The following is a 27,922-nucleotide window of genomic DNA, read 5'->3' as shown; positions in this document are numbered from 1 at the left end:
TCCCAGTATGGCGGAGGTACCGCGATACCTCCAAGTACTTCCGGGGAATTCCTCACGCAGCCAGGGCAAGCCGGAAACAGAAGGGCGTCAAGTACCCCAGCCTGCCGGAGGCGGAAGTCGCTACGCAGGGCGCCGCCATGACTGTTTGGGCCTGATGGGCAGGGACCTTCCTGTCTGCTTTGCGACCGACCGAAACTAGAAGTCAAGGAGGCTGGGCTGGGCGCCGCCATGACAACTTGATATCGGAAAAGGCGGGACTATTCTCCCTCACTGATCCTCCTCCAGCATCGGCCTCAGGATGTGAGTAGCTGGAGCGCCTACTCCGTACCTACCCCTGTACTCCTCCTCTTCCCAGTGCTCTGGAGTTAGGCCAGAACACCGGGAAGGACTGACTTCCCTGTTCCCTGAAGATTCGAGCCTCAGGGTTCAGCTCAGTCCTTCACAGGCCCTAGTTCTCTGCGTGTTCATAGAGCCCTCTGAGCGTTTCAATTCCACTCCTCTTTCGGGTCCAGTCTCTTAACACCCCAAACTTTGCCTCTGAAACCCCAGGTTTGGTCACTTACCTTGTAACACTCCGGAGTGTCTCAGGAGCTCTAGGACTTTTAATAAACCTGTCCTTAGAGCTCCATATTCCTCGCCCTGGATTATCTGACCGTACCTGTTGAACCTTTCAGATCTGTCCAGTACTTCAGACTTAACCTATAAGGCCCACAGACTTGTTCTTAGACACCTCTGATCTCACTCTGGATTTCCAGACCGTGTTCCTGAAACTGGGAAAAGCTCAATTGTAGAACCCTCCAGATTTACCCCAGAGCCTCGGCCTCAGCCATGGCCTCCAGGTCATGCCCCGAGGACCCTGAGGCCTCCCCCAGGACCGCAAAATCCGCCCCAGGGCTTCTAGTCTCACTTTCAGTACCCCTGTCTTCAGGCCTCATCTCTAAGACCCTCTGGTCAAGAGACCCTTCCCCAGGACCCAAGAAGTCACCCCTTGGACCTCTAAACCTCACTTTTAGGGCCCTCAGACTCATTTAGTGCTCCCAGGTTCTCTCAGAGAACTCTGGGTGTTAGTCCTAAGGCCCTAAGACTTCTCTGCATGATTCCCAGGCCTAAACTGGGGGTTGCTGGGACTCCAAGACCCTTCTTCCAGGACCCTTAAAACCTGCCTTAGATAATCCAACTTTTTTTTCCAGGGCCTTCACTATCTCCCCAGAAGCTTACAGCCTGCTCCACAATCCCCAAGGCTCATGCTTAATTCTCTACTCCTTGGCCCTTTTCCAGGAATCTTCAAACTTTCAGATTTACCCGACCCCAGTCCCACTCCTGACTCTGATCAGAACTACCTCCCTTTTTAAAAAAGTGTTTCTTATTTATTGTTTATTAACTTAGGAAAGGTCACAAACAAGCAGAAACATCTTTTTGATGTGACAGTGAGAACATGTAGTGTCATTTCTTTTCAGAAAGTCTTTAAGAACAGAATTTTAAATTTTAGTTTAGGTTTAGAAATGATCTTGCTTTTTCTTTCCTAATGGTAATAGCTAAAAGCAGTGTACAAATATGCATACTTGAACAGTAAAACTATAGGCAGTTTTTTCAGTTATTCTATTGTGTCTTAATGTTTTCATTGGATGCACTGGTACAAGAGACATTAATAGCTTGTCTTCTACAGTATCTAAAATGGGATGGTACACACATACACTTTGATTTATTCACCAAATGATTTTTGAACACTCACTATGTACTGAACACTGAGGGTACAGCCCCCAGTGTTTTTTCCAGTGGGTACAGCCGTGAACAAAATGGGCCAAGTGCCTGCCCCTGAGTACTCCCTTTCTTGCCTTCTGCCTGGAATTTTCCTAGTGTATTATGTCCCACAGGCAGGCAGCCCTGGAGATCACTGCTCGCTACTGCAGCCGGGAGCTGGAGCAGTATGGCCAGTGTGTGGCAGCCAAGCCGGAGTCATGGCAGCGAGACTGTCACCACCTTAAGATGAGCATTGCCCAGTGCACGTCCGCCCAGTGAGTGTGGGCTAGTACGGGACAATGGGGGTGGGCAGCGGCTTGGAAGTCTCCCTGGCTTGAAATGCCCTGCATCCCGCAGCCCAATCATACGTCAGATCCGCCAGGCCTGTTTGGAGCCTTTCAAAGCCTTTGAGGACTGTCTTCGACAGAATGAAGCCGCTGTGGGCAACTGTGCGGAGCACGTGCGCCGATTCCTGCAGTGTGCGGAGCAGGTGCAGCCGACACACAGACCCTCCACCTTGGAGGTAAGCTGGGGCTCAGCAGTTCATCCCACCCTGTCATCCTTCTGGTTGCTCAGAGTAAAGACCAGGGAGTCACCCTCAGCCCCACACAGAGCTTCACCATGCATCCTGACCCCAGGACATCAGAACACAGTCCTCTCTTACCCCTTCCATAGCCCCTGCTTTAGTCCAGCCACCTCCACCACCAGGAGACCTGCCCCAGCCTTCTCCCTGGTCTCCCTGAATCCCCTCTTACCTTTCTAAAGATTTTCTTTTTTTTTTTTAAGGTTTTGGCGGTGGTGGTTGCTTCTCTTGTTGCTTTGTTGAAGAGCACAGGCTCTAGATGTTCGGGCTTCAGTAGTTGTAGCGCATGGGCTCAGTAGTTGTGGCTCCCGGGCTCTAGAGCACAAGCTCAGTAGTTGTGGCCCACAGGCTTTGTTGCTCCACAGCATGTGGGATCTTCCTGGATCAGGGATCGAACTGGTGTCCCTCGCATTGCAAGGGGGTTTCTCAGCCACTGAACCACAGGGAAGCCCCCCTCTTACCTTGTCTCCATGCAGTGGCCAGAGCGAACATTTAGGAACTGAAAACTAATCACATTGCATCTTTGTCTAAAGTTCTTCAGCAGCTTCCCATCCACATTGAGAACAGAATCCCAGCTTTCTGCTGGTTCTCTGTGTTCTTTTCCAGGCTGACCCCATCTGCCTCCTCCCTTACCCATGCCCCCTCTCTCTCCTCCTCACTGCTTCTCAGCTCTGCAGGGATGGGGCAAAAAAATCATAACTGGTTTTAATGTATACAGTACATAAGCAGATGTACAATGTATCTATGGTATTAAAATGTCATGGATGGGTGCTTTTTTTTTTTGAATGTTCTAAAAAGACTCCTTGGGTGAGGGGGGAGCAGTAATCTTAGAAAAAGACAAGTTGAGAAATGGTGGTTTAGATGTTTACTGTCTCCTCCACTGGACTGCGAGCTCTGAAGGTAAAAGTCAGATCTTTCACCAGTTCCCTCTCAATCCCCCTTCATTTGTCCCCCTCTCTCAGTTCTTGGGGCACCATCTTCTCTTCTTGAACCCAGAAGAGAAGCCTTCTCTTAGGCTTCCATGCTCTGTCTTAGCTCTTTCAGTCCATGCTCTGTGATGGTCCCAGGGTGATTCCAGAGGAAATCTGAATGTACCACTTTACTAAGAAACCTTTTCATGGGGGAGTGGGAAGGAGGCTCAAGAAGGAGGACGTATAGGTGTATATATAGCTGATTCACTTTGTTGTATAGCAGAAACTAACACAGCATTGTAAAGCAATTATACTTCAATAATAAAATGAAAAAAAGAAACCTTTTCATGTCTCTTATGTTGATCAGGTCTAGTCTACCCCTCCTCCCCGACTCTGGCACAGCCTCTGGGGCCCTGCAGAATGTAGCCTTTGACCATCCCTCTCCCCACATTCCCCTCAAGCCCTGTGTTCCCACCCCAGTGAACCTGCAGTTATTCAAATGTCCATTAAACTCACCTGTTTCCAGGCTTCTGTCTCACTGTTTCTGCCTGGACTGCCCTTTCCTACTCCATCTGACTCATTCCATTTCCAGCTTAGATGTTCCCTCCCTCAGGAAACCTCCCCTTGTGGCCTATCTCTATCCTCCCAGGATCCCTGAGCTCCTTCCACTATGGCTTATATTTTACCCCTTGTAACTGCTTCCCTCCTATTGCCAGTTTCAGAGGAGTTCTTTGCTAAAGACTGGGGAGCGGCCCTTCTACCAAGTCCTATAGTCAGTGGGCTTTTTTCATAAGGCAGAGATGAGTTTAAATCCTAATTGAGTCATCTGTGAGACAGACTTAATTCTTTCCAAAAAATATTCAGTAAGGACTGCATAATATTTATACTAGTTTATTAATCATATGTTGGTGACGTTTCTTTCAAGTTATTGGGCATCTGACCAAAAGACCTCATCTTCCCATCTCAGGGCCAGTTCCTCCCTCCCTCCCTCCCTGAGTGAGCAACCAAGCCTCTCCCTCATCTTCCTGTGATCACCCCTGCCCTGCTCCTCAAGTCTACTCTCCCCTTGAAGCCAAACGAGCTTTTTATTTATTTGTTTTTTTAATTATTATTGATAAATAATTGACTTACAGTGTTGTGTTAGTTTCTGCTATACAGCAAAGTGAATCTGTTAAACATAAACATATATCCACGCTTTTTTAGATTCTTTTTTCATATAGGTCATCACAGAGTATTGAGCAGAGTTCTTTGTGCTATGCAGTAGGTTATCTGTTTCATTCATATATATATATATGTATATGGGCTTCCCTGGTGGCTCAGACAGTAAATAATCTGCCTGCAATGCAGGAGACACAGATAGAGGTTCAATCCCTGGTCTAAAAGATCCCCTGGAGGAGGGGATGGCCACCCGCTCCAATAGCCTTGGCTGGAGAATTCCATGGACAGAGGAGCCAATCTATGGGGTTGCAAAGAGTTGGACCGACTGAGCGACTATCACTGATTTTTTTCGTGTGTGTGTGTGTCTGTATATATATACACACACACAATGTGTTTTATTGCAATTTATCCCCCCTTCCCTTTTCCTCTTGGTAACCATAAGTTTGTTTTCTACATCTGTGAGTCTATTTCTGTTCTGTGAATAAGTTCATTTGTACCATTTTTCAGATTCCACACATAAGCGATATCCAGAGGAGCTTTTAAAAACAGAAATTGGGTCACATCTGCTCCTTTAAAGCCAGGTGGTTCTCCAGTGCACTCAAAGTAATTAACCCCACACCCAGCTCCTCCTCAGTGTCCTCTCTTTCCCTGTTTTAACATCCCAGTTGTAGCTTTTCCTCTTTGATTGGGGGCATTGAGATTCAGGCCTCCTGTATCCTCTGGTCTCCAAAATAGCAAACGCACAGGCTCATTTAGTACAACATGGTATAAAGACATCTCGTGTTAGCTTAGCTGACAGCATAAAGTGCTACTTGTACCCCCATACACACACACCACATACCTCTGCTCTTCACCTTGATGTAGTTATTTTGTCTCTTCTTTCCGTTTTCTGTTTTGTTTTTTTTTTTCTGAGAGGCATGTGGAATCTTAGTTCCCTGACTCGGGATCAAACCCGTACCCCCTGCAGTGGAAGCTGGAAGTGCAGACTGTTAACCACTGAACCACTGGGGAAGTCCATAGTTTTCTTCATGGGATTTATCAGCTGACAAATTTTTGTTCACTTGTTATCTGTCCCTCCCTGGAGTCAGAGATGTGTGTCTGCCTCCACTGCTGGGTCCCTGGAACCTGTCACAATCCTGTATGTACACAGCAGGTCCTCTGTAAACCCAACAGAACGCTGCGTTTCTGCCCCCAGTGACAGTTTCCCTGCTCCCGAGGTGTTCACGTGACAGACAGCTGAGGTCATCACCTGACGCCCTTTCCCTCCAGTCTGAGCTCTGCCAGGGCAGCCTTTGCTGTGTCTACAGTCTCCCCAGCATGGTCCCAGGGCCAGCCAGGCACACAAGAGGTGCTGGTAGATGCTGATGTCTCTTTTTCCTCAGGCACACCCACTTCCTGCCTCCTGAGGACCCTTCGGATTATAGGAAAACTGGACATGAGTGGTTGGCCACAGGATGTCCCCGCCCCTGAAGAATGGCCAGGTGGAGTCCTGAGGGCCCTGGATGTGGGCCTGGCTTCCCTGGACATCAAGATTCACAATAAAGACTGTATAAAGACTGTATACCAGGCTTGAGTCCTGCCTTCAGCACCTGAGGGGGTCCCGTTTCCCCACCTTAACCTAGTGTACCAAAGGGGTCCTGGGGCACCGGCCAAGCCACACCAACTGTTCACCAGGGTTAAGACAACCCCTCTTCTGTCCTCAGCTCTGCCAACATCCGTTTCCTGGTTCCTGCTGCACAGATACGGAGAAGAGCTCTCTCTCCCTTTAACTCTAGCATTTACCAAGTCTTCACTGAGTGTTTCCTTGAGGCTTTGGGGGCAATAAATAACATACCTCCTTGCCGCCTGAGTTCAGAACCAGCTGGGTGATAGACACAGACATGAGGCAGTGTAGGTAAAAATACTTGCTTTTGTATTGAAAACATCTGCATTGAAGGATTTGGCTTAGGGTTTGCCACCCAGGACTTCTTTTCTGTCATGGTTTCCATCCTTCCAGGATCTAACCCTGGCTTCCTCGGCTCAGTGGTAAAGAATCCTCCTGCCAATGTAGGAGATACTGGTTCAATCCCTGGGTCAGGAAGATTCTTTGGAGAAGGAAATGGCAACCCACTCCAGTATTCTTGCCTGGAAAATCCCATGGACAGAGGAACCTGGTAGGCTACAGTCCATGGGGTCTTAAGAGAGTCAAGACATGACTGAGTGATTAAAGCAACAACAACAAAGGGTCTAACAGAATGTGAATGCAGGTAGTGTCTGGGGTGCGTGATTCCAGAAACAACAAGGGGTAGTAGACAGGAAGGCAGCCGATAAAAAGTGCATCATCAAGCCAATTATTCCTGAGGCTCTGTCCCACCTGGGACTTCTTGGAGATAGCAAAGAACATCCCTCAGTTTCCCCTTCCCAGGGGCAAGGAAATTGGGATGTATGTACACCAGCTTCCCATCTGACATTGAGGGATGTTTTCACAGGCATTGACTGCCTGGTATGTGGTCAGGTGCCCTCCCACCAGCAGAAGAACCCTGAGCAGAGGGCAGCAGGGAATGAAGTGAGCAGCCTTCAGCACACAGGAGAGTGTGCTCAGGGGATGGGTAGGTGCCAGCTGTGGCTACTGCAGCTTCTCTGTGTTTGTTTTCAGGATCACAGGCTCCACAGGCATAGTTGGTTGATCCGTCTTCCTGCAGAGGCAAGTCCTAAGGGGCAGAGGGTAGATGGGCAGGTGTGCAGGAGAGAGCGAGTCCAGAGCCTGCATCCAGCTTCACTATTCAGATAAGTTATTCCTCTTTTGAGGGGACTCGTCACAGTGCTGACCAGATCCTAAAGCTTGCATTTTGGCTTGGAGAAATGAGCGGGGAGTCTCTCCAGGGGATTTGATTCCTGAAACAAAGCGCATTGTTAGTTGGATTAGGAGCCAGAGTGGAAGTCCTGTGCAGCCAAGGTTGACGACCTGAGACCCAGACAAGAAAACCCAGGTAGTGGACAGTGGATTGGTCTCCCTTCCTATGGTTCCTGAAAGGGTGGTGTGGGTCTCGGTGGCTTTCTGTTCTCAGCTTCAGTTTCCCTGGGCTGTGGGTTGAGCCCTCAGATTTCTGTGTATGTTTTCAGCCTAGCCCTCTATTTGAGTAAGCTGCTGTGGGGTTCTCTCCAAGTGACTAAAAGAACTGGTAAGAACAAACAATGTGGAAGTGGAGACTGTTTTAGAATATCTTTAAGGGGCCTCTCTTATAACAGGCTTCCTTATAGTTGGGTCTCAGGGTTCCTGGAGAAGGAGTTGGCACCCCACTCCAGTATTCTTTCCTGGAAAGTCCCATGGATGGAGGAGTCTGGTGGGCTACAGTCCACTGGGTTGGAAAGAATCGGAAACAACTAAGCAACTAACACTTTACTTTTACTCAGGGGTCCAAGAGAGCAAAAAAAAAGAAAGTTCCCACCTTTACCACATTCTGTTGGTCAAAGTAAGTCATGAGGCCAACCCAGGTTAAAGGTGCAGGAAGAGGGAAGACTGTCTCTTGATGGCATTTGCCTGCAAAGAATTTTTGCCTATATTTACCCACAAAAACTTCACAGTTTCTATTCCTGTGTCTGTTTGGGTAAAATATATTTTCTAGGAATTTTTCACATGATCTGAATTTTTTAATTGCTATTAATTTGTTTTTAATATCCTCATTATATTTTTAAGGTCTAATCAAATCTGTAACAAAAGGCCCCTTTTTCATTTCCGGTTTTTTTTTTTTTTTTTTTTGACTGCACTGCCAGGCTTGTGGGATCTTAGTTCCCACCTGGACTCTGTCTGGGCAAGACTTTTTTTTGTTTTTTTGATGTGGACCATTTTTAAAGTCTTTATTTGTTACCGTATTGCTTCTGTTTAGCCAGGAGGAATGTGGGATCTTAGCTGGAACTCACTAAGTGCGGGTTGAACCCACATCCCCTGCACTGGAAGGCAGAGTCTTAACCCCTGGACTACCAGGGACGTCCCCTTTCTCATTTCTGATGTTGGTTATTTGTGCCACCTTCCTTTCTACCTTGGTCAGTCCTGACAGGAATTTATCTATTACTAATCTTTTCACAGAATCTATTCTTGGCTTTGTTGGTGCCCTCTTTCTATATTTGTTCTTAATTTAAATCTCTTCTTTATTATTAAATCCTTTTCTTGGATTTAATTTTGTTTTCTACTTTTTAAATGTTTGAAGTGAAGTGAAGTTGCTCAGTCGTGTCCGACTCTTTGCGACCCCTTGGACTTGTAACCCACCAGGCTCCTCCGACCATGGGATTTTCCAGGCAAGAATACTGGAGCGGGTTGCTATTTCCTTCTCCAGGAGATCTTCCTGACCCAGGGATTGAACCCAGGTCTCCCGCATTGTAGGCAGATGCTTTACCGTCTGAGCCACCAGGGAAGTCTTTAAATGTTTAGCTCACTGATTTTCAGCCTTTTCCTTTTTCTAATATGCACACTTAAATTTCCTCAAAGCATAGCTATTTCACTGATCTCAGATCACTTAGATGTTTAAAATTATGTTTTAAAATTTCTAAACATATAGAGATTTTTCTAGTTACCTTGTCTAATTGCAGTTGAGCTGGGAACACATTTTATATGATTTCAGTCTTTTGGGAAGATGTTGAGACTTGATGGCTTGGCATATGGTCTGTTTTTGTTATGTGCCATATGTGCTGGAATCATAATCCTCGTTCATGATGCATTATCTTAGCTTGGATTCCCCCAGAAACAAACTTTGGAACAAGGATTTGGGAGATGATCCCAGAAAGCACTGGAAGGAGTATGGGAAATGAAACAGACAGGAAAGCAGCTCATCAGAGGTGCATTAGCAAGCAAGTTACCACCATGCACAACAGCTTCATCCTCTTGGGAATCTGGGAAGCGGTGGAAATAGGTTTCCCACTCGAGTGGTGAGGGTGTCTGTACACTGACCCCCACCGTTTATTTGACTGAGGGCTGCTTAAGGGGATGGGCTTTGTTTTTATTTTTATCTTAGTTTGACCTGCAGGATCTTAGTTCCCCAACCAGGGATGGAACCCATGGCCCCTGCAGTGAAGTGTGTAGTCTTAACCACTGGGCCACCAGCAAAGTCCCAAAGAGTTGGGTTTTTAATTTCCTGCCACTTGCTGCTTTCCACACACTTGGTTGGAGTGAGCTCTGTAGAAAGTTCTCCAACAAAGAGCTGCTGTCTTGGCTGCTTCACCCACTGAGTTCTCTTCAGTGGGCTCCACCTTGTGACCATTCACTTCTGTGGCCACAGCTGCTACTGCTCCTGTCTGTCATGGCTGCCTCATCAGCAGCCACCATTATCCCGACCACCTTTGCTGCCTGTCACTATTGATGCCATCACCACATCACACTACAGCCACTGTCGGTGGGAGTATTGAGATAGTAAGAATGCCTTCAAAACGCTTGACTCAGTTCACAAGGAACAGCTATAGTCAACCCAGGAGGCCAATGAGAAGTGGTGGGCATGAAGCGGGTAAGCACTGGAAAGAGTGTGGGGAGGGGCAGGCAGCAATGTTGAGGGAATTTGTGTGGATGCTGAAGTGGTTGAGTGAGCTGACAACAGAATTCTGAGGAGGCAGAATTCCAGTCAAAGAAGTGTGCAGGTGATGAGGCAGGAGTATATGAACCAGGAAGCAGCATCTTTAAGGGTCATTATTTTCACCTTTGATGGTTGAACTGAGCATTTTGTGCTTGTCACTGAACATACTGACTTAGTTGATAATTATTCACTATGTGAATGATAATAAATAGTTCAGTCAGCATTTATCTTCAAAGGATAAATACCTCATTTATACCATCAAAAACTTTCAGGCAGAATGTGTGCAAATAGAAGCCAGATCTCTAAAGAAATGGACAATCTTGAAAGAAAGCAAGCTAGCTTTTACCATAAAATGTGCTGCTTTTCAAAAAAGTTCTGTTGCCACACCCTAGACCAGTTTAATCAGAATATCCTGGGGAAAGACCCAGACATTGATTCTTTTTCTTTTTTTTGGCTTCAAGTCATGTGGGATCTTAGTTCCCCAACCGGGGATCAAACCCAAACCCCAAGCATTGAAAGCCTGGGGTCTTAACCACTGGACTGCTGGGAAAGTCCCTAAATACCAATTTCAAAATTGATTTCAATATGCAACCAAGAACCACTGCTTTGGTGGAATTACTAATTTTTGATGGACTACATTTTTGGACACTAACTTGCTTGGAAATAAGGTTCTGAAAGTTTTTGACCCTATTCTGAAGCCCCTGATAAGACAAAATTTGCAGATTCTGGGAGCCGATGAGTGTCACAATATATATTTTTTAACTTTATTTATTTTTGGCTGTGCTCGGTCTTCGTTGCTGTGTGGGCATTCTCTAGCTGCAGTGAGTGGAGGGATACTCTCTAGTTGTGGTGAACAGGCTTCTCCATGGGAGTATGGGCCCTGGAGCATTCGGACTTCAGTAGTTGCAGCACGTGGATTCAATAGATGAGGCTCTCAGGCTCTAGAGCATAGGCTCAATAGTTGTGGTTCACGGGCTTAATTGCTCAACAACGTGGGATCTTCCAGGATCAGTGATCTGAGCCGTGTATCCTGTATTGACAGGCAGATTCTTTGTCACTGAGCCACCAGGGAAGCCCACGATAGTATTTATTTTTAACACAATGAATATTTACCAGTGAGGTGGTGACATATAAATAAGGTCAGATCCAAATAATATCCTTTCTGCCTTCTCTGATGGGCCAGAAATTATGGGACGCAAGGTGTGTCGTTCAACCAGTCAGAAGGAAAGGGTGTCACTCTAAAAAGCGTTAAGCAGTAAAAAAGTGTCAAGAACATAGACAAGTTTGTGCAATAAGGGGAACCCATGCTCCTGAGTCTCCCAAGGGCCAAGGCCTGGACATCACCTCTGGGCTGTGCTGGCTGCCAAGCATGGGTGGATAGCCCCAAGGCAAAATCTCTGACTTCCCAGGAGATGACATTGAGGATAAAGTGGTAACTGCGATGCAGCAGTGTGAGGTGCTGGCAAGGAAAAGGGGGAAATGCAGATGGAAAAAGTGAAGAAAAAGAGCAACTCCAAAGAGTATGTACCTGGCAGAGCGCAAGCCACAGGAAACCTGGTCCAGGGAAGCTTGTATGTTCTCAGCATATAGAAATGCGAGACTTTAAAAAAGAAGACGGCAAATAAAATAGTACTAATTGAATGAAGTAGATATAGGACCTGCCTCCTGGCACAGTGGATAAGAATCTTCATGCGAAGGCAGGGGACATGAGTTTGATCCCTGGTTCAGGAAAATCCCACATGCCACAGGGCAGCTACGCCCTTGTACCACAGCTACTGAAGCCCCTGTGCCCCAAAATAAGAGAAGCCATGGCACAGCAACGAAGAGTAGCCCCCATGTGCAGCAGCAAAGACCCAGCACAGCCAAAACTAAATGTTTTTTTTTAAGTAGATGTATAACCTATACAGAATAAAAATAACAATGACATATTTCTTCCTGTCTGATGATACAATATTTAATACTTTTGCTTTTTCTGTTTCCTTTTCCAGTAATAATTCTGTAAACTGCCTGCAGTCTTTAGGGTGTCTTGTGTTCTTTCACTTATTGGTAAAACAGAATCCTCAAGATTCCATTTTCAAAGCTTTTGTTGAGAGAATGTTTAGCTTGATGTCATCACATTGACACTGAGGAATCAGTGTGATGTGGGCCTGCTGAGAGTAGAGTTTTGAGGCAAAGTGAATTTTATGTAATAGAAAAGTAAGGGGAAAAAATCTCATTTAATTCTTAACATTTTGAGGAAGTGGCAAAATGACAAAAATGTGCATTATGAAAGCCTCTATATCACAGGGAAGTAAATCACATCTCTTTTTAGCAAAATATGTCCAGGACACTTAGCAAGTTAACATCTTTTCATTTTCTTTGGTAAGGAGTGTATACACTGAATGGGATTTGCCAAAATTTATAATTGCACTTTCTGCCAAATATGCAGATAAATGAAGTCTTGGTAGCTCAATTGGTAAAGAATCCACCTGCAATGCAGGAAACCGGGTTCGATCCCTGCATCGGGAAGATCCCCTGAAGAAGGAAATGGCAACCCACTCCAGTATTCTTGCCTGGAGAATCCCATGGGCAGAGGAGCCTAGTGAACTATAGTCTGTGGGGTCACAAGAGCTGGACACGACTTAGCAACCAAACCACCACCACCAGTTTGTATTTGAATAAGAGATTAGCAATCTTTTGTCTTCTGCAATTTCAAGGCAACCTTGGTAGAAATTAAAGAGATGATTTGAAACTCCAGTTTTCAAATCAAAAAATCTAATCACTAGGGGAACATTTGCTGTGGCTGCCATGCCTTGGCCGAGTCTATATGCAATGTGGGATCATTGGGGAGAGCTGCTGGAGTCAGTTTGCACTGTAAGCATCCAACACATCTGTTATGCTCTAGCATTTCCCCTTTTGTTCGCCCACAAGATATTTTAGTTGCAGTATCTGAATGAGGAAATGTAATTCTGCTCAGTTTCATAGAACAGCCAAGGGAACAATGCACTAATTGTGCTTGTTTGTGTCAATTCAGTGGCTGCTGTTTTCAGCTGAGTTTTGGTGTCTTTTGGGGAGAAAAACAAACGCACTTTTGCTAGATTTAGAAAGACTTGCCTATCTCATCCTGAACTTGTGAGTTTCAGTTTCCACATGTGCTTTCAGATACTCTTTTCCACCATGTGCAATCCCAAATTCTTTTCTGTACAGTGTACGGTCTGATCTATTTTGATTACTTACTTTCCTATTCAGTTATATGTGTCCTTCCATTTGTGCATCGTGCTTAGTCACGTCTGACTCTTTGTGACCCTATGGACTGTAGCCCCCCAGGCTCCTCTGTCCATGGGATTTCCCAGGCAAGAATACTGAAATGGGTTGCCATTTCCTTCTCGAGAGAATTTTCCCAAACCAGGGATCAAACCTGTGTCTCCTGCATTGGTAGGTGGATTCTTTACCACTGAGCCACCTCAGAAGCCCACATAAACATTTAGTCTGTATTTTATGTGCTGTCTGGATCGTGCTGCATTGTGTTTTTTTGGTCCATGCTGTGCAGCACGTGGGATCTTAGTTCCTGGATCAGGGATTGAGCCCCCTGCAATGGAAGCTGCTGCTGCTAAGTCGCGTCAGTCGTGTCCAACTCTGTGTGACCCATAAACGGCAGCCTACCAGGCTCCGCCGTCCCTGGGATTCTCCAGGCAAGAACACTAGAGGGGGTTGTCATTTCTTTCTCCAATTCATGAAAGTGAAAAGTGAAAGTGAAATTGCTCAGCCATGTCCGACTCAGCGACCCCATGGACTGTAGCCTACCAGGCTCCTCTGCCCATGGGATTTTCCAGGCAAGAGTACTGGAGTGGGATGCCATTGCCTTCTCCGCTGCAATGGAAGAGAGGAGTCTTAAACACTGGACCACCAGGGAAGTCCATGGCATTGGTATTATAATCATTCTCATTTTCATTGTCCTGACTCCTAGGAAACAAAGTCACTATATTCACAATGTTAAAAATTAAACCATCACTGTCCCAGTGCAAAGCACAACAGTTAATCTGCAAAGACAGACTGTTCACATACAAGTGCAGTGTACTGAAGTTACACGTTTAAGCTGCATTAGTCAGAGTGAGGCAGCAAAGGAGGATTCATTACTCTGAGTTGCAAATTATAGATTGGGGGAGAAATAGCAACAACAACAGTGGCAGGGAATTCGGTCGTGGTCCAGTGGTTAGGTCTTCGTGCTTCCACTTTAAGGGGCATGAGTTCAATCCCTGATCATCTAACTAAGATCCCCCAAGGAATATAGCCAAACCAAACAATAGCAGGTGGTCAATTTGTGACATTTAATCTCCATTCAGGCTTCTCTCCCAAACTCCAGACTTGCATATCCATTGCCTACCCACGTTTTCATTTTACGTCCTGAAACATCTCAGGATTACAGTGTGCAGAGCTGAGCCTTTGATTCTGCTCCTAAAACTGCTCCACTTCTGCTTTTCTAATTCAGGCAGATCCATTCTTTCCGCTGCTCAGGTCAAAGGCCTTGGGAGCCTCCTTGACCCTGCTTTTCTGTCACACCCAGTATCCAGTGTGTTTGGAAATCCTGTTGACTCCCTCAAATTATATCCACAATCCCATTACCTCTCAGCATCTCCTGTTCCCAAATCCAGCAGAGCCACCATCCCTCAAAGCTGGATTTCTGTGTCCCTTCTACCCCAGTTTCTGCTTCCTCCCACCCTGAGTGTGTACTTAATACAATGACCAGAGGGATCCTTTTATTTTTTACATTTTTTGGCTGTGTTGTGTGGCATGCAGGGTCTTATTCCCCCAACCAGGGACCCAACCTGTGGCCCCTGCATTGGGAGTCTTAACCACTGGACTGCCAGAGAAGTCCCCAAAGGGGATTGTTTAAACATGTAAGTTAGAATATCTGTCACCTCTCCACCTAAAACTGCAAATGTACATCATGTCAGAGCAAAAGCCAAAATCCGCAGAGCAGCCTCCAAAGCCCTGGGCCATCTGGGCACCCTTCTCACTCACTCCTTCTGGCCTCATTTCCTGCCAAGTTTCCAGCCACAAGGTCTCTTTCCTCCTCTTGGACCACTCCAGGCGTGGCCCTGCCTCAGGGCCTTTACTTCGTTGTTTTGCTGGGAACCTTCTTCTCACAGAGAAACACAGGACTGTCACCTCTAAGTCTCTTCTCAAACGTCACCTTCTTACCACCCTACTTGGCATGGACACCTACTTCTTGCCTCATGCTTCAGATAACCAGCTCTTTTCCCTTTATCACCTCTTCGTGTGTTTGTGCATGAGTGTGCGGGTGCTCAGTTGCTTCAGTCTGTCCATGGGATTTCCCAGGCAAGAATACTGGAGTGGTTTGCCATTTCCTCCTCCAAGCGATCTTCCCAACCCAGGGATTGAACTCACATCTCTTGAGTCTCCTGTGTAGCAGACAAATTCTTTACTGCTAAGCCAATGGAGAAGCCGTGTTACCTCTTCACCTACTTTACTTATTAGTGTTATTGCTTATTCTCTGTCTCTCCCACTTGAACAGGAAGGAATCTTTGTCTCATCTGTTCACTGGTGTATCGAAAGGCTTAAGAATAATGTCTGGTAGGTGCTCAGTAAACTTTTTTTGGTTTTTTTTTTTTTTTGAAGATTTTTTTGTTATTAGCCGTGCTGGATCTTTGTTGCTGCAAGAGGCTTTCTCTAGTTGCTGAGAGCAGGGGCTACTCTCTAGTTGCAGTGCTCTGGCTGCTCATTGCAGTGACTTCTCTTGTTGTGGAGCACAGGCTGTAGGCACTCAGGCTTCAGTAAGTGCAGCACATAGGCTCAGCAGTTGCAGTGCATGGACTTAGTTGCCCTGCGGCATGTGGGATCTTCTCAGACTAGGAATCAAACCTGTGTCCCCTGCATTGCAGGTGGATTTTTAAGCACTGAACCACCAGAAAAGCCCAAATATTTTATTTTTTGATTTAATTTAATTTTATTTTTGGCCACACTGGCAAGGCCTGTGGAGTCCCGCATGCCCTGACCGATATGGAACTGGTGACCTCTTCTATGGAAGCTTGGAGCCCTAACCACTGGACCATCAGGGAAGTCCCTCAATAAATATTTTAGAATGAATGAAGGAGGTGATCACCACACTTTGATCACCTCGTTTGTTCAGGAATAGTATGCCCAGATGGTGCAGGGCTTCAGAGACTTCTCTAAGGACTTTAGCCTGAGAAATGTGGCCAGCGTTGTCCTGGTGAGGTACAGGGCCCAAGAGGTGGTGGAGTGGTGACCTGAGGTCTCAGGGCCCAGTGTTTGACCACTGTTCTCCCTCACCTCTGCCTCAAATGGCTCCAGCCAGTTTTTCAAGGTTGCACCATCATCTAGGGAAGAAGGGTCATTGGAAGTACAATTATCAACTTACCTCGGAAGACAGCCATGTCCCTCAAAGTTGCTCAGATATGTAGGGCAGGGGGCAGGAGGCTATGCTAGGTCAGGTGGTGGGGAATACCCTCTGAGAAGTTGACATTTGAGCAAAGACTTGGTACCAGGTCCAGGGCATGGGATCAATTCCCAGGGAAGAGAGAGGGGAGGGGACAACAACGAGAGATGGTAAAGTTCTTAAACATTAACGTATCATAATCCCTTTTTAAATGATCATTTTTTTGTTTGGCTGCACTGGGTCTTAGTTGCAGCATTCTTTGTTGTGATATGTGAACTTTTAGTTGTGGCATATGGGATCTAGTTCCCTGACCAGGGATCCCACCTGGGACTCCTGATTGGAAGAGTGGAGGCTTAACCGCTGGACCACCAGGGAAGTCCCCTGGTTAAAGTTTATTTCTCTGCTCAACCTAATGCTCTAGGGCTTGGAGAGCTCCTCATTTGAACTTCTGCACAGGTCAAGCAGATGAAGGAAGAAAGAGAGAGAAACTTGATCACGGGGAGGATTTTTAGAAGCCAGTTGTGCAAGTCCTGGTGTATATCTTTACTGCCACTAACCAGGACTCAGCCTCACCTCATGGCAAGGGATGCAGGGAAATGTGGCCTGCTTGTGTGTCCTGGAGGCAAAGCAAGTGAGCAGTATTATCTTTGCCACAAAGGTACCCTGCACAATTTGTGGACTATGCACAGGGCTATAGAATAGGTACAGTACTAGGAACACACTGGTGTGGAAGGGAGAGGTGTGTGGCCTGGAACAGTCTTTTTGGAAGACAGTGTGGAAGTATCTTGTTCCATTTGTAAGCATTTATGCTACAGAATCTTGAGTATACACAGACTTACCCGGTGGTCCAGTGGTTAAGACTCTGTGCTTCCAATGCAGGAGATGTGAGTTCAGTCCCTGGTCAGAGAACTAAGATCCCACATGTGATGCAGTACAGCCAAACAGGGGGAAAAAAAAAATCATGAGTGTGCACATGTGAATGTACAAGAACACATCCTGAAATCTAATTCACAATTATAAAAACTTGAAAACATTGGACAAAAAATGGGATGCATATAATTTAAAAACAAAGACAGGGGGGACTTCCCCAGTGGTCCAGTGGTTAAGACTCTGCAGTTCCATTGCAGGGAGCACAGGTTCCATCCATGGTCAGGGAACTCACATCCCACATGCCATGTAGCATGACCAAAAATAAATTAATAAATAAAAAAGGAGACAGATCTCCTTATATGGTCATCTGAACAGATGTCCAATAAAATGCAAATTGTACTATAATTATAGTGTGATCTCAATAAGAATATTTGTTTACACATTAATTTTAAATACACATAATACAAAAACTTGAAAGGTAGAGAAAGCTGTCTATTGAAAAATCTCCCTTTCACCCTTGCTTCATCAAGTTCATTTCCTTAGAGGAAACCTATGCTACCAGTTTCTTGTGTATCTTTCAAGAATCATCTTATATATACACCAGTAAATGCACATTCCCATATGTATGTATGTGTATTTTTAAAAAATATTTGTTTGGCTCTGTTGGGTCTTAGTTGCAGTATTTGGGATCTAGTTCCGTGACTAGGAATCAAACCTGGTCCCCCTGCATTGAAAGCTTGGAGTCTTAGTCACTGGACCACCAGGGAAGTCCTTGTATGTGTATTTTGATCTTTTTTTTAATGCAAATGCTAACTTATTAATATTATACATTTTTTTCAAAATAAACAATTTTTATTGAAGTATACTTGATTTACAATGTTGTATTATTTTCAGGAATACAGCAAAATGATTCAACTGTATGAGAATATTTCAGATTCTTTTCTGTCTCAGGTTATCACAAGTTATTGAATATAGTTCCCAGTACTACACAGTAGGTCCTTGTTGTTTATGTATTTTATATATAGTAGTGTGTGTATGTTAATACCAGACCTGTAATTTATCCCTCCCTCTCCCCGACTTTTCCCTTTGGTAACCATAAATCTGTTTTCTATGTCTGTTGAGTCTGTTTCTGTTTTGTAAATAAGTTTATTTGTATCACTTTTTAAGGTCTACATGTAAGTGATATGTGATATTTTGTCTTTCTCTGTCAATTTACCTCACTTAGGATGTTAACTTCTACATCTTTTTCCACCTAAAAATTTAACTTGGTAATCATTCCATTATGAGTATCTAAATGTGTGTGTGTGCTCAGATTCTTTACTGTCTGAGCCTGCAAAGTGGGAGACCCAGGTTTGATCCCTGGGTCGGGAAGATCCCCTGGAGAAGGAAATGGCAACCTACTCCAGTATTCTTGCCTGGAAAATCCCATGGACAGAGGAGCCTGGCGGGCTACAGTCCATGAGGTCTCAAGGAGTCAGACACAACTGAGCGCACACACACACATTTAGATACTCATAATGGAATGATTACCAAGTTAAACAAAACAAAAGTTGAGTCAGTTTCTCCCAGGCCTTCTCTTGACTAAGTCTTAACCTTGGCTGCCATCCTGCATTGCCTAGTCTTAGCAAAAAATCCTCTGAATTAATTTAGGGAGAATTCCCTCAGGTGGTGCTAGTGGTAAAGAATCTGCCTACCAATGCAGGAGACTCAAGAGACTCAGATTCGATCCCGGGGTTGGGAAGATCCCCTGGAGAAGAGAATGGTATACTCCAGTATTCTCGCCTGTTAAATCCCATGGACCAAGGAGCCTGGCGGGCTACAATCTGTAGGGTCGCAAAGAGTCAGATGTAACTGAGCACTGCACTGAGCCCTCACTTTTGACAAGTGATCAACTTCCTCATCCCCCACCTTTGATATATATGTCCTTCACCTGCCTTAACAGCAAGGATTCTGCTGTCAGTTTACCAGGAATCCTTTGAAGTCTCCTCTCGGTCATTTTCTATCCACTGAGCCCTTCAAACTGCCTTTTGGCTATAAATCCCCCTTGTCCTGGTGTATTCAGAGTTGAGTCAGATATCGCTCCCCTATTGCAATACTCCTGTTGCAATAGTCCCTGGGAAAGTCTTTTATTTTTTTTTTTTTTTTTACCATTTTAACAAGTGTCAGAGTTAACCTTTAACCTTGCTCCTCATTCCCTGAAATTCGTATACCCATGTCTTTCTTTACTTCTTCCTCAGGCCTCCTCCTGCCTCTCTGGCCATCCCTTCACCTGCTCCCACCCCTGGTGATATTCTTCGAGGCTTAAACCAGGCCTCTTTTATCCCGTACTCTCTGCAAGGATGTAATTTGTTATGGAAAATTTCAAACCATTCATTAGGTCACAGGTGGTTTCCTTGAGCCCAGATCTCTGCCACAGGCATCCCCCAACTACCTGAATTTTTTTTTTTAATTAATTTATTTTTCACTGCTACTGAGCCTTTGATGTTGCACATGGGCTTTGTTTAGTTTCGGCAAGCTGGGGCTACTCTTTGTTGCAGTACTTGGGCATCTCATTGCAGTGGCTTCCCTTGTTGTGAAGCACAGGTTCTAGGTGTGCAAGCTCAATAGTTGCGGCTCCTGGGCCTTAGAGCACAGGCTCAGTAGTTGTGGCGCATGGACTTAGTTGCTCCACACCATGTGGAATCTTCCCGGACCAGGGGTCAAACCCGTGTCCCCTGCATTGGTAGGTGAATTCTCATCCACTCTGCCACTAGGGAAGTCTCGGACTATATGGACTTCTCTTCAGATTTTTCAAAGGGAACACCCACCATCCAGAACTAAAGGCATCATCTTCCCCAGCCTGTCATTTCCTTCGGTCCCCTTGCTCTTTCTAGAGGCCATATCATTGTACCTGGATATGGAGCAATCTTTCTCCCGATGGCCAGTATGTTTAGTTAATTTCATTTCATTATTCATACCTGAGCTAAGCCCAGAGTCCCTTAGAGAGTCTGCTCTGTCCCCACACTCCTCAGAGTCCAGGTTCCACAACTGTATGTTTCCACAGCAGTACCATAAGCCTCTCACTCATGACCCTGCTTGAAAGAGGGAACCTCGGACAGATCCACATGGAGCATCTGCAAAACAACCATTTCAGACTCTTCAAAAATGCCAGTGTCATGAAAGACAGAAAAAGTTCAGGGACTGGTGCAAAAGACACATTGCTGGATCATCTCCAAGCCATTACAATATTGGTGTGACTTGGAATATTTTAACATAGACTGCATGTGTGCGTGCTCAGTTGCTCAGTCTTGTCCAACTCTTTGTGACTCCTTGGACTGTAGCCCACCAGACTTCTCTGTCCGTGGGATTTCCCAGGCAAGAATATTGGAGTGGGTTGCCATTTCCTCTTCCAGGGGATCTTCCTGACCCAGGGACAGAACCCAGGGCTCCTTTGTCTCCTGCATTGGCAAGCAGATTCTTTACCACTGAGACTCCTGTATATTAAATAATAAATGTTAAATGTCTTGGATTTGATGATGATACTGAGTTAATATATGAGAATTATAGGGAATTTCCCTGTAGTCCAGTGGTTAGGACTCCAAGCTCTCACTGCCAAGGGCCTAGGTTGCATCTCTTATCAGGGAACTAGGATTCCACATGACACATTGCTTGGCAAAAAAATAGTTGCTTAATATATGAGAATTATGATATATAATATATAAGAATTATTTAGGAGAAACACATTGAAGTGTCTTGGGGTGAATTCCAATAAGAAATGTAACTTATTCTCAAATAATTCAGAAAAAAAGTGTCAGTGTATATGTCTATATACCTATGAATATAGGTGTATACATATATGCCTGTATTTATCATTCACATCTATTTATACATATGTAATGTATATCTGCATACTATATGTAATCAAGGGGCTTCCCTGGTAGCTTGGACAGTAAAGAACCTGCCTGCAATGCAGGAGACCAGGGTTTGATACCTGGGTTGTGAAGAGCCCCTGGAGAAGGAAATGGAACCCCACTCCAGTATTCTTGCCTGAAGAATTCCATGGACAGAGAAGCCTGGCGGGCTACAGCCCAAGGAATTGCAAAGAGTCGGACATGACTGAGTGACTCACACACACACACACACATATATCTAGGTATCTATAGAGAAAACGTATAATAAGGCTAACAATGAATCAAAGCAAAGGGTATATTGTGTTATTTTTGCAACATTTTGTAGATTTGAAGTTTTCTAAAATAAAAAAATTGGAGGAAAATTAATAAACATGTAAAGTGTAAAAAGACCTTACACATGGACATCATCAGGTGGCCAACACAGAAATCAGGTTGATTATATTCTTTGCAGCCAAAGATGGAGAAGCTCCATACAGTCAGCAAAAACAAGATCAGGAGTGGACTGTGGCTCAGATCATGAACTTGCTATTGCCAAACTCAGGCTGAAATTGAAGAAAGTGGGGAAAAACCACTAGACCATTCAGGTATGATCTAAATCAAATCCCTTATGGTTATACAGTGGAAGTGAGAAATAGATTTAAGGGACTAGATCTGATAGAGTGCCTGATGAACTATGGACAGAGGTTCATGACATTGTACAGAAGACAGGGAGCAAGACCATCCCCAAGAAAAAGAAATGCAAAAAAGCAAAATGGCTGTCTGAGGAGCCCTTACAAACAGCTGTGAAAACAAGAGAAGCCAAAAGCAAAGGAGAAAAGGAAAGATATACCCATTTGAATGCAGAGTTCCAAAGAATAGCAAGGAGAGATAAGAAAGCCTTCCTCAGTGATCAGTGCAAAGAAATAGAGGAAAACAACAGAATGGGAAAGACTAGAGATCTCTTCAAGAAAATTAGAGATACCAAGGGAACATTTCCTGCAACGATGGGCTCAGTAAAGGGCTGAAATGGTATGGACCTAACTGAAGCAGAAGATATTAAGAACAGGTGGCAAGAATACACAGAAGAACTATACAAAAAAGATCTTCATGACCCAGATAATCATGATGGTGTGATCACTCACCTAGGGCCAGACATCCTGGAATGTGAAGTCAAGTGGGCCTTAGGAAGCATCACTACAAACAAAGCTAATGGAGGTGATGGAATTCCATTTGAGCTATTTCAAATCCTAAATGATGATGCTGTGAAAGTGTTGCATTCAATATGTCAGCAAATTTGGAAAACTCAGCAGTGGCCACAGGACTGGAAATGGTCAGTTTTCATTCCAATCCCAAAGGAAGGAAATGCCAAAGAATGCTCAAACTACCACACAATTGCACTCATCTCATACACTAGTAAAGTAATTCTCAAAATTTTCCAAGCCAGGCTTCAGCAATATGTGAACCATGAACTTCCAGATGTTCAAGCTGGTTTTAGAAAAGGCAGAGGAACCAGAGATCAAATTGCCAACATCCGCTGGATCATGGAAAAAGCAAGAGAGTTCTAGAAAAACATCTATTTCTGCTTTATTGACTATGCCAAAATCTCTGACGGTGTGAATCACAACAAACTGGAAAATTCTGAAAGAGATGGGAATACCAGACCACCTGACCTGCCTCTTGAGAAACCTGTATGCAAGTCAGGAAGCAACAGTTAGAACTGGACATGGAACAACAGACTGGTTCCAAATAGGAAAAGGAGTATGTCAAGGCTGTATATTGTCACCCTGCTTATTTAACTTATATGCAGAGTACATCATGAGAAATGCTGGGCTGGATGAAACACAAGCTGGCATCAAAGATTGCTGGGAGAAATATCACGAACCTCAGATATGCAGATGACACCACCCTTATGGCAGAAAGTGAAGAAGAACTAAAGAGCCTCTTGATGAAAGTGGAAGAGGAGAGTGAAAAAGTTGGCTTAAAGCTCAACATACAGAAAACTAAGATCATGGCATCTGGTCCCATCACTTCATGGCAAATAGATGGGGAAACAGTGGAAACAGTGGCTGATTTTATTTTGGGGGGCTCCAAAATCACTGCAGATGGTGACTGCAGCCATGAAATTAAAAGACACTTACTCCTTGGAAGGAAAGTTATGACCAACCTAGACAGTATATTAAAAAGCAGAGACACTACTTTACCAACAAAGGTTCATTTGGTTAAAGCTATGGTTTTTCCAGTAGTCATGTATGAATGTGAGAGTTGGACTATAAAGAAAGCTGAGCACCCAAGTATTAATGCTTTTGAACTGTGGTGTTGGAGAAGACTCTTGAGAATCCCTTGGACTGCAGGGAGATCCAACCAGTCCATCCTAGAGGAGATCAGTCCTGGGTGTTCATTGGAAGGACTGATGTTGAAGCTGAAACTCCAATACTTTGGCCACCTGATGGGAAGAGCTGACTCATTGGAAAAGACCCTGATGCTGGGAAAGATTGAGGGCAGGAGGAGAAGGGGACAACAGAGGATGAGATGGTTGCTTGGAATCACTGACTGAATGGACATGGGTTTGGATGGACTCCGGGAGTTGATGATGAGCAGGGAGGCCTGGCGTGCTGCAGTTCATGGGGTCGCAAAAAGTCGGACACGACCGAGCAACTGAACTGAAAGTGTAACAAGCTTTGGAGAAAGAAAATAAAGTTTTGGAGAAGAACTTCTTGGTAACAGTCATTCAGGCCATGTTGTCATCCTCTTGTTTTCATATACAGTCCCAAAAGATGGATTTAAAAACAAAAAAATTTTGAGATGCAATTTAGTGATTTAAAATATAATCCAATTGATAACAATCTAATTGCTCAAAATCATAGAGATATGGCTTATTCTTTCCAGTTCTTAAGTTGGACATAGACTGTGCATCTGTTTGTTCTATTATATTTTATTTTTTGGCCATGTCTCACAACATGGGGACCTTAGTTCCCCTACCAGGGATCAAACTCACACCCCCTGCTTTGAAAGTGCAGAGTTCTTACCACTGGAGAGCCAGGGAAGTCCCTGTATTATATTTCAAAAAATAAATAAATAAAGCAGGCCATTCAAAATAATGATGAGAGTATAAAGGAAAAAATATTTTGTTTGGTCCAAGTCTGAGATCTTGAGGTACACACACACACACACACACGCACACACACACACACAAAAGAGGGGATTAGTAAAATTAAACTCTGATGTTAATGAAACAGAAAATAAAAACAAAGCAAAAAAGGCTTAGAAGGATTAATCCCAAGATGTTTCTTCAGAAGCCCCATCAAAGAAAAAGAAAGTAAAAGGTTAAAGGACATGCATTAAAAATTAGAAAGGAAATATAGCCGGAAATTTCCTGGAAAGTATTGTGTGCCACTCTATTACAAAAATTTCCTGCTGAATATTTAAGGATCAGATCTGACATAAGAAAAAGAAAGCATGAGTATCTCAATTATCATGGAAAAAATGCGAAAGGTGATTAAAGAGTGGTATAAAAACCACCTGTATACCCTTACTCAATGGGCTTCCTAGGTGGCTCAGTGGTAAAGAATCTGCCTGCTAGGCAGGAGACTCAGGTTCGATCCCTAGATTAGGAAGATCCACTGCAGAAGGAAATGGCCACCCAGTCTAGTATTCTTGCCTGGGAAATCCCATGGAAAGAGAAGCCTGGTGGGCTACAATCCATGGGGTCTCAAGAGTGAGACACAACTGAGTGACTAAGCAACAACACAGACTCAGATTTTCTTATTGCTAAGATTTTGCCTCCCTTGCCTTATTGTTTGTTCTCTCTCTCTGTATATTCTTAACATTTTTTTTTTTCCAGAAAAATTTGAGAAAAAATTGCAAACATCATGGCCCTTTACTCCTTATGTGATACAAAGTGCACTCGTGGCAGTGAAAAATTCAGTGGTGAGGTCCTCCATAGGCTGGAATGATGGTAAGACACGGCAACAGTGAACTGGACTCCCTGGTGTTACTGGAAATAATGAGATTCTGAAATAGCAGAGGCAGGTGGGAGCACTTAACCATCAGAGGCAGGGTGGACGTAATTACTGGAATGGGCAGCAGTCTTGGAGTGGCAACCAGGGTGTCTTGATATACAGAGACCTGGGGCAATGGCTAATGATCCATAATGTCTTTGGGGAAGAGATATGATGGCATCTGAATATTGTTGTTTTTTTTTTTTTTTCTGAATATTGTTTGATTGTATAACCAGAAAACTTGGACAGCTGGGATGCAAAAGCCTGGTGCCCTTCACTTCAGTGGAAAATTACAAGTCCTCACCCACTTTCTGGATGAGTCAGTTTTTACACTGACAGACATGCATTCCAGTTCCCTGTGAGGAACGAGTTGGGAAGGCCACTGCAAAAATGTATAGTGTTTCTTTAGTTTTTTCTTAAACAGACCTGTGGCTGTTTTCTGGAGAAACTGTCCACCACAGAAGAGGGAATACAGAGACTTATTATAGGTGGCAAGGCCAGCAGAATACATTGACTGTCCCGCCCCAGTGCTGTGTTAACTCTCCTGCTTTCTGTTACAACATAATCCACAGGGATCTTGATCATCTTGATATTCTACAGAACATGATACTAATTGAATTTTGTTGAACAAAATATGGTAAGTACTCTGGATGCCCAGATGCCAGCTAGCAGGGAACAACAACAACAACAACAAAAACTTTCCCCAAAATTCATATTTTTTGCCATATTGGTGAAATTTTTATGAACCCACTGGTTTGGGACAAATGCTTTACCTTAAGTACCTCCATCACTATGGAAGATGCAGATAGTATTAAGAAAGAAAGAAATAGTATTTTGGGGAACTGGGCTTCCCTTGTAGCTCAGTTGGTAAAGAATCTGCCTGCAGTAGAGGAGACCCAGGTTTGATCCCTGGGTTGGGAAGATCCCCTGGAGAAGGAAATGGCAACCCACTCCAGTATCCTTGCCTGGAAAATCTCATGGACAGAGGAGCCTGGTGGGCTGCAGTCCATGGGGTCGCAAAGAGTCGGGCACGACTGAGCAACTAACATGTAACACTTGAGACAAAACAGCACTGATTCATTTACTTTCTAGTTCAAATAATGTCCAGAGCAAGAGGAGATTTCTCGTAGATCCAGAGCACAAGGCAAATTGCCTGCTCCTTGGCCACTGAATGTAGCAGGACCTGTGATGCCCAGGTGTCCTTGATAGGTAAAGATACCCTGTGGAGTCAGGAAGGGCCAAGAGGAGGTTTGCAGCATGGACCTCTAAGGATCTGGAACAGGTGTCAATGTGTGTATGTGGGTTGGAGACCCCTTGTTGTTCAGTCGCTCAGTTGTATCCAACCCTTTGCAATCCCATGGAATATAGCATGCTAGGCCTCCCTGTCCTTCAGCATCTCCCAGAGTTTGCTCAAACTCATGTCCATTGAGTCAGTGATGCCATCCAACCATCTTATCCTCTGTCATCCACTTCTCCTCTTGCCCTCAATCTTTCCCAGCATCAGGGTATTTCCCAGTGAGTCGGCTCTTCGCATCGGGTGGCCAGAGTACTGGAGCTTCAGCTTCAGCACCAGTCCTTCCAATGAATATTCAGGGTTGATTTCCTTTAGGATTCACTGCTCTGATCTCCTTGCTGTCCAAGGGACTCTCAAGAGACTCTTCCAGGGTCACAGTTCAAAGGCATCAATTCTTTGGTGCTCAGTGTTCTTTATGGTCCAACTCTCACATCCATACATGACTACTGGAAAAACCATTTTGACTATACAGACCTTTGCTGGCAAAGTAATGTCTCTGCTTTTTAATATGCGTCTAGGTTTGTCATAGCTTTTCTTTCAAGTAGCAAGCGTCTTTTAATTTCATGGCTGTAGTCACTGCCCACAGTGATTTCGGAGCCTGTGAAAATAAAATCTGTCACTGTTTGCATTGTTTCCCAATCATGGTCTGTGTGCAGATTGGAAAAGAATTTCTGGACATGAGGTAGAATGAGAGGAATAGAGAGTTTATTAGAGTGAGAGATGCCTTTAGAACAGTGGGCTGGCTCAGGGGAGAGTTGAGCCCTTTCTCAGGCTTGTAGACAATTTTTATAGCCTAAAGACAGAGATAATTCCTTCTGGAAAGGTGGCATTAGGTGATTGGTTAAGATGCTATAGGGTGGGTAATAGGGTGGGATATTTTAACCTAATATGGGGTCAGAGAACTGGTGGGTTTAGATCTGGAGGCTCATGGGGACAGTTGCTATGAGGCTCAGTCAGTTCCAGAGACTGGTACAGGGTTCCACACCTGTGACCTTGGAATGGAGCTCCACAATAAGGTTCTACATTCTGTAACAAAAGAACTATTTGCCATTCCATCTGAGAAGCAGCTCCTGTAATGCCTTGTGTATTAGTTACTCAGTTATGTCTGACTCTTTGCAGCCTCATGGACTATATAGCCCACCAGGCTCCACTGTCCATGGACTTCTCCAGGCAACAGTACTGGAGTGTGTTGCCATTCCCCTGTCCAGGGTATCTTCCTGACCCAGGAATTGAACTTGGGTCTCCTGCATTGTAGATGGATTATTTACTGTCTGAGTCACCAGGGAAGCCCCTGTAATGCACCTGAGCCTTTAAAGAGACTTTGAAATTGATCATAGGGCATCCAATGACTTTGCAACTGGAGCTGCCTTTCAAGTTGCAGCAACAATTCATCATACGATGGAAATGGTCTTTTAGGAACAGGTCCAGAGAACACAAATAATTTAGCTAGATAAATGGTCCAGGTTCCTATGTCATCCTCCTCTACTGTACTGACACCATTCTCTCGGCTTGTTCATATAACTTCAGGGGATCTGTGTGATCAGTTGATGGGAGAAAATGTT

General features: G+C 44.6%; 1 protein-coding gene across 4 annotated transcripts; it reads left to right on the top strand.

Moving 5' to 3' along the window:
• Positions 1–7: 7 nt before the first annotated feature.
• On the top strand, positions 8–25,007 carry CHCHD5 (coiled-coil-helix-coiled-coil-helix domain containing 5). 4 transcript variants are annotated; one of them, XM_061155327.1, is made up of 4 exons: positions 8–300; positions 1,875–2,015; positions 2,098–2,263; positions 24,910–25,007. In XM_061155327.1, coding segments are annotated over exons 1-4 (360 nt in total). In that variant the 5' UTR covers positions 8–298; the 3' UTR covers positions 24,961–25,007. The 4 variants fall into 4 exon arrangements, with proteins under 4 accessions (XP_061011310.1, XP_061011313.1, XP_061011312.1 ...); XM_061155330.1 differs by lacking the exon at positions 24,910–25,007 and adding an exon at positions 5,775–5,953 and having other exon boundaries at positions 2,168–2,263; XM_061155329.1 differs by lacking the exon at positions 24,910–25,007 and adding an exon at positions 5,775–5,953.
• Positions 25,008–27,922: the final 2,915 nt, after the last annotated feature.

This window comes from Dama dama, chromosome 11 (genome assembly GCF_033118175.1).
Source record: "Dama dama isolate Ldn47 chromosome 11, ASM3311817v1, whole genome shotgun sequence".
Taxonomy (NCBI): Eukaryota; Metazoa; Chordata; class Mammalia; order Artiodactyla; family Cervidae; genus Dama; species Dama dama.
Note: the sequence above shows the minus strand (reverse complement) of the source record. Positions and strands in the feature narration are given on the sequence as shown.